At 36.3% G+C, this 13,916-nt stretch overlaps 1 protein-coding gene across 4 annotated transcripts in view; it reads right to left on the reverse strand.

Annotated features, from left to right (window-relative positions):
- spegb (striated muscle enriched protein kinase b) overlaps nt 1-13,916 on the reverse strand; it is a 92,631-nt gene continuing 78,715 nt past the window's right edge. For all 4 annotated transcript variants that reach the window (XM_067408686.1, XM_067408685.1, XM_067408690.1 and 1 more), the window contains 6 exons: nt 12,405-13,179; nt 5,596-5,835; nt 4,990-5,213; nt 4,187-4,262; nt 3,730-3,879; nt 1-2,723 (listed from right to left, as the gene is read on the reverse strand). In XM_067408686.1, the coding sequence (XP_067264787.1) occupies nt 2,477-2,723; nt 3,730-3,879; nt 4,187-4,262; nt 4,990-5,213; nt 5,596-5,835; nt 12,405-13,179 (1,712 nt within the window). In that variant the 3' untranslated portion in view covers nt 1-2,476. The remainder of the gene's footprint in view (nt 2,724-3,729; nt 3,880-4,186; nt 4,263-4,989; nt 5,214-5,595; nt 5,836-12,404; nt 13,180-13,916) is intronic.

Genomic DNA, 13,916 nt, shown 5'->3' on the forward strand with positions numbered 1-13,916 from the left:
GCTGATTTTATTCATGAAAAGTCATGGTTTCGACATATACACACTTCATTCTACTGTAAAACATTCATATTTTCTCCACATTGTCACTGTTTTAGTGCAACATAATTCATTCCAGAAAAGCTTGATTTAGTTTCACATTAAAGGGTTGCTCGGCATGACTGAAAGAGTAGTAAACACACACACACACACACACACGCACACAAAATGAAATAATATAAAACCTTATTCACAAAAACACATTGAGTCTGAAATCTTACTTCTTTATTGTGATTCCATTTTTTCTCACTTTTAGTTTTTGCACCGTAATTTATTTGAAACTAGAAGCTTGAACAATTTGAATAACCCAAGATAAAACAAATAATAAACAAATCGGATAGAAGAACAAACCCAAAGTTAGCTTTTATGCAAAGTGATGGAAAACAGAAGAGAGTTTGCACTGAGTCTCAGAGTAAGTACTGCTATAAAACAAGCAAACAGCTATTTATAATCCAAGCCAATATTTATGTATTTTATAGGTGACTTGCTGTGTGTGGATAGATGAGCTCACAATAGGACATTACTGCAGTGTTCCCACACTTTTTGACCAATGGATTTCCGTATCTTTGTTCATGATCACTGGATAAGGAGTTTATGGAAATTTAACTCACAAGAGCATTTTCTAACCAATGAAATATTTTTTGAGTTGAGCATAACTGGCAAAATTCATATTCACTATAGAAAATTCCAATGTAAATTCCCAAGTTTTCCCGAATATTATTTTTCTCTCACTTCGCTTAGCAAGTTTGTTTGCTGTAATTGTGAATATGATTTTTAATGTTTTTTGTGGGTGTGAATCACTCATTTGTCCATTAGATAAATTAACATCTAAACAAAACAAACAAATAAAAAAGAAATCGAGATTCTGTTTCACCAAACAGGATGCAAACTGTTCAAAAATAAATCTAAATAATATAAACTATGTAAGTAATATAACAGTGTCTCTAATAAAATAGAATCAAGATCAACACACGTTCATAAAATAATTTTTTAGACATATATTTCCATCTGTAAAATTGAAGAATACGTGTTCTGCTTTTGATCATTCATTAAGTCATTAAAAAAATCTCAGATGTTTATATCTTAATATAGTGTATATATATATATATATTGTATGATTTAGATCAAAACAAGATTATTTTTTTTAAATGACCAAAGATGATGATAATCATTCAACCATAAAGTTACTCTCATTCATGGCTATAAATGAATCTTTCAGCAAAAAATGTCAAAATAATATACTAAAGATTCTCATAAACATTCAATGCAGCAGCTAACATATGTTTTACAACATATTCTAGTCCCTTCAGGAAAAAAATGGCACTTGTCTGAGACATCTCCATTCCATCCATCCATTACAAGATCACTAGGTAGTTTCCAAGCACATCTTGAATCAGTCGATCTCTACATAAACTCAGCTTTGGCCGTTATACCATCCTCTTGCATTCACAGGGACTGAGTTTTCTCTGAAAACCAATGCTGCCGATACGCTATTAAGAGGAATTTGTACCGATGCATGCTGTATGCACTGAAATCTGCTATATATAATACATTCCTGGTGTTAAACGCAAAGACGTCAACATATCAAAAGTTGAGTGTCAGGGAAAACCAAACCATGTGTGCTTCGATGAACTGGAAATTCTTGCAAAAATGTCACTCCCTAAAGCTGCGAGGCCTTTCAATATTACAATAAAGTCAATCCTCTTTAGTTTAGATCAAAACACTTTAGTAAAAGACAAGATGCATCTTGTTTGAGGACATGATTTCAGTCAATAGTTTTCATATATACTGATAATCACCACAGTATAACAACTAGCAGTAATAAAAGTATTACTTATGCCATAAAAACTAGGTCAAAAAAAGATATACACCATTTTCCACAAATCTCAAGGCCCTGGTTCACAATTGGAAGACACCACAAAAATACACATTGACATGACATTTTTTGCGTCGAGTGATGGACTAGTCTTCTTGATTGAGTTTTGTGTATGAAATACAGTCACTCTTCTCAACCAGGATGGGTCCAAGTTCCTGACCACTTGCTAGAGATGCAATGTTGAGAATTTCTAAAATAGGTTTGTCAAAAAGTCATAGGAAAGAAGTGCAGGACGAGAGGAGCTTAAAGTAAGGATGACGTCCTGAACAATAAACACAACTGCACTGTGCATGCTGGCCACAGCTAACGGAGGTAAATGCACTGAAATCCATTACACTTTTGGACGACAGGTTTTGTGTGTGTGTGTGTTTCAGGTGGCGTAAACGCTGTGGCGAGGCCAGAAGAATCTGTGCTTGATCTGCTTACACACACCGCACATTTACCGGCCCCCTAAGGGCCCACCAAGGTCTGGGTTTTTCCTGAGGCTGTGTCTCTCTCTGTCCTTATCCTGGAGAACCCCGGAGCCGTCTTCTCATCTCTCTGGAGGACGTCCAGTGGTGGAGCTCACTGAGAGATGGGTGCTGCAGGGGTGCCGGGCGTTGAGGGGGTGGACGGGGTTTGTGGAGTGCTCTGGTAGGAACGCAGAAGGACTTTGTGCTTTGTTGCCACCTCGGCCCTGACCTGCTGCTGCTGCTCTAGGAACTCCTTGAGGCGTGTGGTGGTAAATGTGAGAGTCTGTCTCCGCAGTCTCATTAGATAAGCGTCCTGCAGCCAGGAGTTGTTGAAGCAGTCCTTAATGGTAGGACGAGCCCTGAAACACAGACACGGAGGAATCAGTTAACATCAAGACACATAGCCTGGCCCATACTGAAAGCCAGATGACTGAGAGGTGAAAGGTGCTGTTCGTGTGCCACAAACATGAGTCGTGTGCCAAACAGAATCGCAAAAAAATGTTTCCAAAAAGAATACATTATAATTTATTTTAAAAAATATGCTTAAAATAATTTAGAAATTACCATAATTCTCAATGGTGATTCTAATTAGATCCTCATTACTGTTGTAAAATTATTTATCACATTATTCAATAAAAATCAGTTAAAAAAGAAGCAAAACTACTATGATGTATATAAATACTTCAAATTGAATATATAATTAAAATATGTTTTTGTGCATTACTAATGTGATTTTTTTGTCATTTTACAAAAGCAATGAGGATCTATTTTCTAAATTATTTTAATATTTGGAAATATTTAAGAAATAATTTTACAGCAGGAATGAGGATCTAATTTGTAAATTATTTTAAATATTATAAATATATATATTTTTTCAATATTCTTAACCTTTATTCAATGAAATATAGTGATTTAGTTTTTTTATTATTTTATCAAAATCTTAATATTAAAATATATTATTTATATTAAATATATATTGTACATTAAATACATTATTCAATGTTCAAATATTAATATTATAATAATTTAAAATGTATTGGTCTCAATGATTCTCAATTATGATTCTAATTAGATCCTCACTTACTGTTAGTTGTTAGTTTTATTCAATTAAAACAAAATCACATAAAGTTATTTTTTATTAAAATCAGTATAATTACAGTAATTAGAATTGCAAAGAAAAATGTGTTTAATTGTCATGAATGTAATGTCACAATGCAAAAAAAATAATGGTCATAAAAAGGCCTCATTTCACAATGCAAAATAAAACGTTTTTCTTTCTATTTTGGGTGAAATGTGACTCAGACATATTCTTGACTGGTTTCTTGAGATTTACACATGATTTTTTTAATGCACTTTTTTACTTACCAAGGGTAGCTGCACAGGATCTTTTTGAGGAACAGAGAGGCACTTTGGGACACATTTTGGTAGAGCTTACTGAGGTCAAACTTGGCTGCCTGGATTCTGGCCTCTGTCTCAGCAGGGTCATTCTCTGTAAACGGCAGTCTCCCACTGAGCCTGAATGATGTACAGCATGACAAAAGCTTCGAGTTACACACTAGAATAGCATTTAAGTCAAACATAATCACAGACAAGCACACAAGCTTCAGAGAGCGTCTGGAATGTGAAGACAAAACTCATGAGACAAAACAATTGTAATGATTCAAATGCTCCCGCTGACATAAGATTGCTAACTAAATTGCAGGTAACACAGAAAGCACTATACGGCAAAATCAGACATTTAAAATCAAGAATCAGAATCAATTCAAAATCAGAATAGTCTCCGTTTAATTTCAAAGACAGAGTTGCAGTGGATAGCACTCACATGATATAAGTCAATACGCCAATGCTCCATATGTCAGCTGGTGGACCCACCACGTCTCCTTTCAACATCTCAGGGGCTTTCAGTAATCAGCAGAGATTAAAATACATTAGAAAGTGTCAAGAGTTGCACAATTACTTAAATGAGAAGGAATAACAAAGAACTACCATACAAAATAAGATGATTAAGAATATAATGCAAATAAATAATTAAAGTCACTTGTCTACATTTGTAACATGACTTTGACTACTGAAATGTGACTTTGTGTTCTAAGTGGTTGCTAAAGGAACAGTAGTTAGCTAGTGACTAAGATTTTTTCTGCGCCAAAGAGGCATTAAAAGTGTTGTGTTTTGGGATGTACCAATGCACATAAGAGTCTCCCTAAACTGCCGCCATCTGAGTCACTGAGGACATTGTGGTTACATTTTATGTTTAAAGGAAATTTTCCAAAGAAATTCAGTAAAGTCTTATAAGTTTGCACCTATCACAACTTATGTTGTTAAAATTGTTAAAGTATATCATTTTGCACCGGACTGCTTCACAAATGAGGGTCTTTTCAATGCTGGATTTACACAAAGGTTGATTCTGAAACATTTAAGGCTGTTTCTGGACTGTTTAAGGACGTGTTATTGCTCACACTACAAAAGTGGCAAATTTAACATGATATAAAAAAATGATCTGTGGGGTATTCTGTGCTAAAACTTCATATTTTACTTGTAAAAAGGGGCATAATAGGTCCCCCTTTATTATTAGCAAGAAAACGCTGAAAGAAATATGAAACAATATGTATAAAAATGTTGTCTTACACATATAATCTAGAGTTCCAATGGGTGGGCAGAACTGCTTCAGGAACAGTGGATTGAAGGTCTGTGCACTACCAAAATCAATAATCTTAACAACATTCATGTAAGTGACAATGATATTCTCTGGTTTGATATCCAGATGCAGGATTTTCCGGCTGTGCAGGTAGTCCAGACCCTGAAGTATCTGTACGATATATGCCACCACGTCATCCTCTGAGTATCGGAACCTAGGAAGGGAGATAAACAAAGAGCTTCACAATCAGAGATATGCTTCATAAACTTAATGCTGTCAAAGAAACTTATAAATAATATTTTTAAATAATGTTTAATTATTGATTAAATTATTTGTTTTGGTTAATGTTGTTTTTTTGATAATGAAGTACAATCAAATATGAAAAATATAAAGTATATTTTTGGCTTTTTAATTGATTAAAATTATGACACAGTTCCTATACTTTAAATCAAGTATATTTTTTCAGTACTTTTCATAGCCCTGTTCACAAACACCATACAACTACCCCGTACACCATCAAGTCAAGTGTTGTGTAGTAGCCCATGGTGCAAAACAGTGTTGGGGAAGGACTGAAAAAGCCCGCAGCAGTCTCTGACCTGTCAATCAGACTATATAGCAGCTCTTTCCCTGAGCAGCACTCAGAGATGAGCACCAGGTAGCGTGGGGTGACGTAGGCCTCATGCAGAGCCATGACCTTCTCGTGGTGGAGGGACTTCAGTATGTCATACTCCTGTAACACAGTCTCCTTGCTCTCAGGCTCATACGGCACAATCTTGGCCATGTACAGGTTACCTGTGGCGTTTTCCCGACACTCTCTGATCACACCAAAACGACCTCTGTGGTGAAAAAAATACATGATGATCAATTGTCAGTTTTAAATAATTTATTTGTCTAATAATAAACGTATTATTTTTGCTTTGAAAAAGGTTTATATTTTTGTAAAATAAATTCCACTTGGTTTGATAATCTGTTATATTGTGCAAAACATTCATACATTTTGTCCACATTTTTTGGGGGGCCATTGTACAAAAACTATAAATTAGTAAAAAAGACACAATTCTGACTTTATAACTCGCAATTCTGACTTTATAACTCGCAATTCTGACTTTATAACTCGCAATTGCGACTTTATATCACGCTTTTCTGACTTTATAACTCGCAATTGCGACTTTATATCACGCAACTCTGACTTTATAACTCGCAATTGCAACTTTTATCACGCAATTCTGACTTTATAACTCGCAATTCTGACTTTATAACTCGCAATTGCGACTTTATGTCACGCTTTTCTGACTTTATAACTCGCAATTCTGACTTTATAACACGCAATTGCGACTTTATTTCACGCAATTCTGACTTTATATCTCGCAATTCTGACTTTATAACACGCAATTGCGACTTTATTTCACGCAATTCTGACTTTATATCTCGCAATTCTGACTTTATAACTCACAATTGCGACTTTATATCACGCTTTTCTGACTTTATAACTCGCAATTCTGACTTTATAACTCGCAATGGCGACTTTATATCACGCAATTCTGACTTTATAACTCGCAATTCTGACTTTATAACTCACAATTGCGACTTTATATCACGCTTTTCTGACTTTATATCTCGCAATTCTGACTTTATAACTCGCAATGGCGACTTTATATCACGCAATTCTGACTTTATAACTCGCAATTCTGACTTTATAACTCGCAATTCTGACTTTATAACTCGCAATTGCGACTTTATATCACGCTTTTCTGACTTTATAACTCGCAATTGCGACTTTATATCACGCAATTCTGACTTTATAACTCGCAATTCTGACTTTATAACTCGCAATTCTGACTTTATAACTCGCAATTGCGACTTTATATCACGCTTTTCTGACTTTATAACTCGCAATTGCGACTTTATATCACGCAACTCTGACTTTATAACTCGCAATTGCAACTTTTATCACGCAATTCTGACTTTATAACTCGCAATTCTGACTTTATAACTCGCAATTGCGACTTTATGTCACGCTTTTCTGACTTTATAACTCGCAATTCTGACTTTATAACTCGCAATGGCGACTTTATATCACGCAATTCTGACTTTATAACTCGCAATTCTGACTTTATAACTCGCAATTGCGACTTTATTTCACGCAATTCTGACTTTATAACTCACAATTGCGACTTTATATCACGCTTTTCTGACTTTATAACTCGCAATTCTGACTTTATAACTCGCAATGGCGACTTTATATCACGCAATTCTGACTTTATAACTCGCAATTCTGACTTTATAACTCACAATTGCGACTTTATATCACGCTTTTCTGACTTTATATCTCGCAATTCTGACTTTATAACTCGCAATAGCGACTTTATATCACGCAATTCTGACTTTATAACTCGCAATTCTGACTTTATAACTCGCAATTGCGACTTTATATCACGCTTTTCTGACTTTATAACTCGCAATTGCGACTTTATATCACGCAATTCTGACTTTATAACTCGCAATTCTGACTTTATAACTCGCAATTGCGACTTTATATCACGCTTTTCTGACTTTATAACTCGCAATTCTGACTTTATAACTCACAATTGCGACTTTATATCACGCTTTTCTGACTTTATAACTCGCAATTCTGACTTTATAACTCGCAATGGCGCCTTTATATCACGCAATTCTGACTTTATAACTCGCAATTCTGACTTTATAACTCACAATTGCGACTTTATATCACGCTTTTCTGACTTTATATCTCGCAATTCTGACTTTATAACTCGCAATTCTGACTTTATAACTCGCAATTCTGACTTTATAACTCGCAATTCTGACTTTATAACTCACAATTGCGACTTTATATCACGCTTTTCTGACTTTATATCTCGCAATTCTGACTTTATATCACGCAATTCTGACTTTATAACTCGCAATTCTGACTTTATAACTCGCAATTCTGACTTTATAACTCGCAATTGCGACTTTATATCACGCAATTCTGACTTTATAACTCGCAATTCTGACTTTATAACTCACAATTGCGACTTTATATCACGCTTTTCTGACTTTATATCTCGCAATTCTGACTTTATAACTCGCAATGGCGACTTTATATCACGCAATTCTGACTTTATAACTCGCAATTCTGACTTTATAACTCGCAATTCTGACTTTATAACTCGCAATTGCGACTTTATATCACGCTTTTCTGACTTTATAACTCGCAATTGCGACTTTATATCACGCAACTCTGACTTTATAACTCGCAATTGCAACTTTTATCACGCAATTCTGACTTTATAACTCGCAATTCTGACTTTATAACTCGCAATTGCGACTTTATGTCACGCTTTTCTGACTTTATAACTCGCAATTCTGACTTTATAACTCGCAATGGCGACTTTATATCACGCAATTCTGACTTTATAACTCGCAATTCTGACTTTATAACTCGCAATTGCGACTTTATATCACGCTTTTCTGACTTTATAACTCACAATTGCGACTTTATATCACGCTTTTCTGACTTTATAACTCGCAATTCTGACTTTATAACTCGCAATGGCGACTTTATATCACGCAATTCTGACTTTATAACTCGCAATTCTGACTTTATAACTCACAATTGCGACTTTATATCACGCTTTTCTGACTTTATATCTCGCAATTCTGACTTTATAACTCGCAATGGCGACTTTATATCACGCAATTCTGACTTTATAACTCGCAATTCTGACTTTATAACTCGCAATTGCGACTTTATATCACGCTTTTCTGACTTTATAACTCGCAATTGCGACTTTATATCACGCAATTCTGACTTTATAACTCGCAATTCTGACTTTATAACTCGCAATTGCGACTTTATATCACGCTTTTCTGACTTTATAACTCGCAATTCTGACTTTATAACTCACAATTGCGACTTTATATCACGCTTTTCTGACTTTATAACTCGCAATTCTGACTTTATAACTCGCAATGGCGACTTTATATCACGCAATTCTGACTTTATAACTCGCAATTCTGACTTTATAACTCACAATTGCGACTTTATATCACGCTTTTCTGACTTTATATCTCGCAATTCTGACTTTATAACTCGCAATGGCGACTTTATATCACGCAATTCTGACTTTATAACTCGCAATTCTGACTTTATAACTCGCAATTGCGACTTTATATCACGCTTTTCTGACTTTATAACTCGCAATTGCGACTTTATATCACGCAATTCTGACTTTATAACTCGCAATTCTGACTTTATAACTCGCAATTGCGACTTTATATCACGCTTTTCTGACTTTATAACTCGCAATTCTGACTTTATAACTCACAATTGCGACTTTATATCACGCTTTTCTGACTTTATAACTCGCAATTCTGACTTTATAACTCGCAATGGCGACTTTATATCACGCAATTCTGACTTTATAACTCGCAATTCTGACTTTATAACTCACAATTGCGACTTTATATCACGCTTTTCTGACTTTATATCTCGCAATTCTGACTTTATAACTCGCAATGGCGACTTTATATCACGCAATTCTGACTTTATAACTCGCAATTCTGACTTTATAACTCGCAATTCTGACTTTATAACTCGCAATTGCGACTTTATATCACGCTTTTCTGACTTTATAACTCGCAATTGCGACTTTATATCACGCAATTCTGACTTTATAACTCGCAATTCTGACTTTATAACTCGCAATTCTGACTTTATAACTCGCAATTGCGACTTTATATCACGCTTTTCTGACTTTATAACTCGCAATTGCGACTTTATATCACGCAACTCTGACTTTATAACTCGCAATTGCAACTTTTATCACGCAATTCTGACTTTATAACTCGCAATTCTGACTTTATAACTCGCAATTGCGACTTTATGTCACGCTTTTCTGACTTTATAACTCGCAATTCTGACTTTATAACTCGCAATGGCGACTTTATATCACGCAATTCTGACTTTATAACTCGCAATTCTGACTTTATAACTCGCAATTGCGACTTTATTTCACGCAATTCTGACTTTATAACTCACAATTGCGACTTTATATCACGCTTTTCTGACTTTATAACTCGCAATTCTGACTTTATAACTCGCAATGGCGACTTTATATCACGCAATTCTGACTTTATAACTCGCAATTCTGACTTTAGAACTCACAATTGCGACTTTATATCACGCTTTTCTGACTTTATATCTCGCAATTCTGACTTTATAACTCGCAATGGCGACTTTATATCACGCAATTCTGACTTTATAACTCGCAATTCTGACTTTATAACTCGCAATTGCGACTTTATATCACGCTTTTCTGACTTTATAACTCGCAATTGCGACTTTATATCACGCAATTCTGACTTTATAACTCGCAATTCTGACTTTATAACTCGCAATTGCGACTTTATATCACGCTTTTCTGACTTTATAACTCGCAATTGCGACTTTATATCACGCTTTTCTGACTTTATAACTCGCAATTGCGACTTTATATCACGCTTTTCTGACTTTATAACTCGCAATTGCTACTTTATATCAGGCAATTCTGACTTTATAACTCGCAATTGTGACTATATATCACACATTTCTGACTATATAACTTACAATTGCGACTTTATATCATGCTATTCCGACTTTATAACATCCAATTGTGACTTTATATCAGGCAATTCTGAGTAAAAAGTAGGGATGTCCAGATCCGATCATGTGATCGGAAATCGGGCCCGATCACGTGGTTTCTGACTCGATCGGAATCGGACGTTACCTCCCGATCAGGACTCGGATATATATAGATTAGGGGTGCAACGGTTCTCGGTAAAAAATCGAACTGTACGGTTCTCCACTTACAGTTCAGTACGCACTTGCACCGCGGCCCATCTCGAATGACGGCGCATCTATTGGTTAATATGGTTTATTTAAAATAGCAACGTGGAAAACAGACAGACAGAGTTCAGATAATGTATGTTTCAGTCGATGGATGCGCAAAACGATACAACAACGATAATCAGAAAGCGTGGACAGAACAGTCACTCTTTGTAAACTGTTAACTGCGAGTGCCGTCTGCTGTAATGTCCAGTCATTTACGCCATCATGATAGTGCGTGAGCGCAGGTGAGACCTGAACAGCACACGTTGCTATCTGTGTTTAAACCAAAGTCCCTTTAAGACAAGTCATTTCACTCGGCGGCCATCTTTGAAACGCCTCTCGGGCATCCTGGGCATCATGCAGTCTCTTTGAATGGGGAAACATCAAATTCTCCAAAACTGTTCGCCAACCTTACGATTAAATTTCATATTTGAAATCACCAATGAAATCTAACAACAACCGGCTCATAAATTTTGTTTCTAAACGCCAGAATCATGACAAAAAAATGTATTTTTCAGGCTGGATCAAGCTAATGCGCATACGCAGACCTAAATGCGCGTCTCTTTGGAGGCGCGCGTCTGACTGTTTCTATAGAAACCGGTGATTCTAACGGCCGCTGAAGTGACGCGATGACTTTACCAGTAGGCGATTGGCTCTTATTTAGGAGGCGGGACTTATTCCGCCATATTGTGCGTTACACTTTCTCCCATTCAAAACAATACGAGTGACATGTCTTGCGTTATTCAATAGTCTTTGGTTTAAACTAAACTCATTTAAGCCTCGCTGATTTAAACCTTCAAGAACAAGACGCGAAAGAGAACTCGCACGCGCTGTGAGAAGATTTGTGTGCGCTCTTCTGGAGCGCGCACACGCTTATTTCAGTCAGCGCGCAAATACTGACTTCTCTTTCAAGTCTTGCGCTTCAGCGGCTAAATTCATACAAAAATTATGTCAACATGCCCGTCTTGGCGAATATCCTAGCAAACATAGTCGGTTATGTCTTAAGTGAACGTATATTAGTCGAGAAAGACAGCGCATGTGTAACAGTATATGTACTGGATTGTGCATGTCTTAAAGGGAAAAAAAAACTATTTCTGCTGCCTGTTTTTAATGTTAAATCAAACAACAAATAACAAAGAAATCACTCACTGCTCTTGACTGAATAGTTTTTCTAACTTCAATAATGATTAATCTTTATTTAATTTATACAGTAAAGATAATATGCAGTGATATTTTATATTTGATTACTGTTAGACACCTGAAAAACCTGAAAAGCACTGTTTCTGGATCCTGGATCTGTGGGAATGTGGGAACAGCAGGTACATCAAAAGCTGATTTACTTGATGATAGACAGCAGCCAATTATTTAAAATATATTCTAACACAGTTTATCATGCTATATTATTATATGGATTACTTACAGCTACCTTTGTATTTGATGTTGTTTTGATTTTATTATTTGATGTTGATTTGATAAATGGCTATTTTGTGACACTAACATAAGGTAATATAAAACTGATCAGTCATCGCACTTTACCTTGCTTTCTCATCCATGAATGTGTACGGTTTCTGGGGGACGCCCTGCCTTAGGGTCAAGTCTCCAGGTTTTCCTATAGGGGTCCTGCGCCCTGTAGGAGTGATGCGTCCAGATGGAGTGGCTCTTCCACTTGGGGTCATACGATTGGGTGTGCCAGTACCCTCCCCTACGGGACTCAGACTTGTAACTAACACCACTGGTGGTGACAGGGCTGGAGTAGGCGTGTTTGGGGTGACTGGGGTCACATGTGCTGTGGTGGTGGTAGGGACATACATAGGCACCGAGGAGATGGGCTTGCCGATAGCGGGCGGAGGGGACACTAGTGGAGGTGGGGACACTGGAGGAGTTTGAGATAGGGGGGACACCACATTGATGGGGGTTTGAGGTTTGGGCAGAACGACGGGTGGTGAAGGTTTGGCAGGAGGAGGTTGAGCTGCAGGGGATGCTGGGGAGGGTTTGGCCACAGTGATGTTAAGAGTGGTCTTAGCTTTGGCAGGAGTAGGAATTCCGGGAGATGGAGTTTGAATATCAGGTACAGTACGATGACTCGGGGGAAGGGCAGCAGGGGAAGGTGTAGTAGTTGACGCAGGAGGAGATACAGGTTTTACTGGCTGGGATGTAGAGGGCGCTGAAGTAGTCGGTGGTGCAGCAGCCGGTTTCACTGCAGCAGGCTTCATTGCAGGTAAAGTCATGGTAGTTTTTACTACTGCTGGTGCAGGAGGCGGAGCTGACGAAAGTGTTTTGACAACAACTGTTCCACTGGACTTTTGAGGTGCTGTGGAAAAGACTTTGAATTTGAATAATGAAGATGCATAGATGCATAAGCTCCATTAAAAATTACTTTATATTACACTACTGTACTGTTAAAAAGTTTGAAGGTAAGATTTTTAATGTTTTTGAAAGAAGTCTATTATGCTCATCAAGGTAACACTTATTTGATCAAAAAAACTAATATAGTGAAAATATTTTTACAATTTAAAATAACTGTTTTCTATTTTAATATATTTTACAGTACAGCTGATTTGGTGCTCAAAATAACATTTCCTTCTACTGTCAATGTTGAAAACAGTCGCTGCTTAATGTTTTTGTGGAAATCATGGTACTTGTTTCAGGATTCCTTGATGAATATAAACTTCATTTGAAATAGAAATTTTTATAACCATTTTTAAATTCTTTACTGTCAATTTCGATCAATTTAATTTGTCCTTGCTGAATAAAAAGTTTGAATGGTAGTGTATACAGTATAATGTTAGCTTAAAATTTATAAAGGTGGAAAAAACATTTTGTGGTTGACATCAAAGCCATATATCCAATCAAACTACAATATTTTGGTTCAAATTCATTGTCATGTGGTAAAAGCTAGACAATCTTGGTAGTTTTTGTGACATGTCTTTGTCTTTTTTTTGTCTTAAAAAGGTAAAAGAAAATATGACCCAAAATACATTAAATATGGATTCATTTGCAACGAATATGAAGATTTTGTTTAGTGAATTATTAGCTGCTGACAGCATG

Source organism: Chanodichthys erythropterus, chromosome 14 (genome assembly GCF_024489055.1).
Source record: "Chanodichthys erythropterus isolate Z2021 chromosome 14, ASM2448905v1, whole genome shotgun sequence".
NCBI lineage: Eukaryota > Metazoa > Chordata > Actinopteri > Cypriniformes > Xenocyprididae > Chanodichthys > Chanodichthys erythropterus.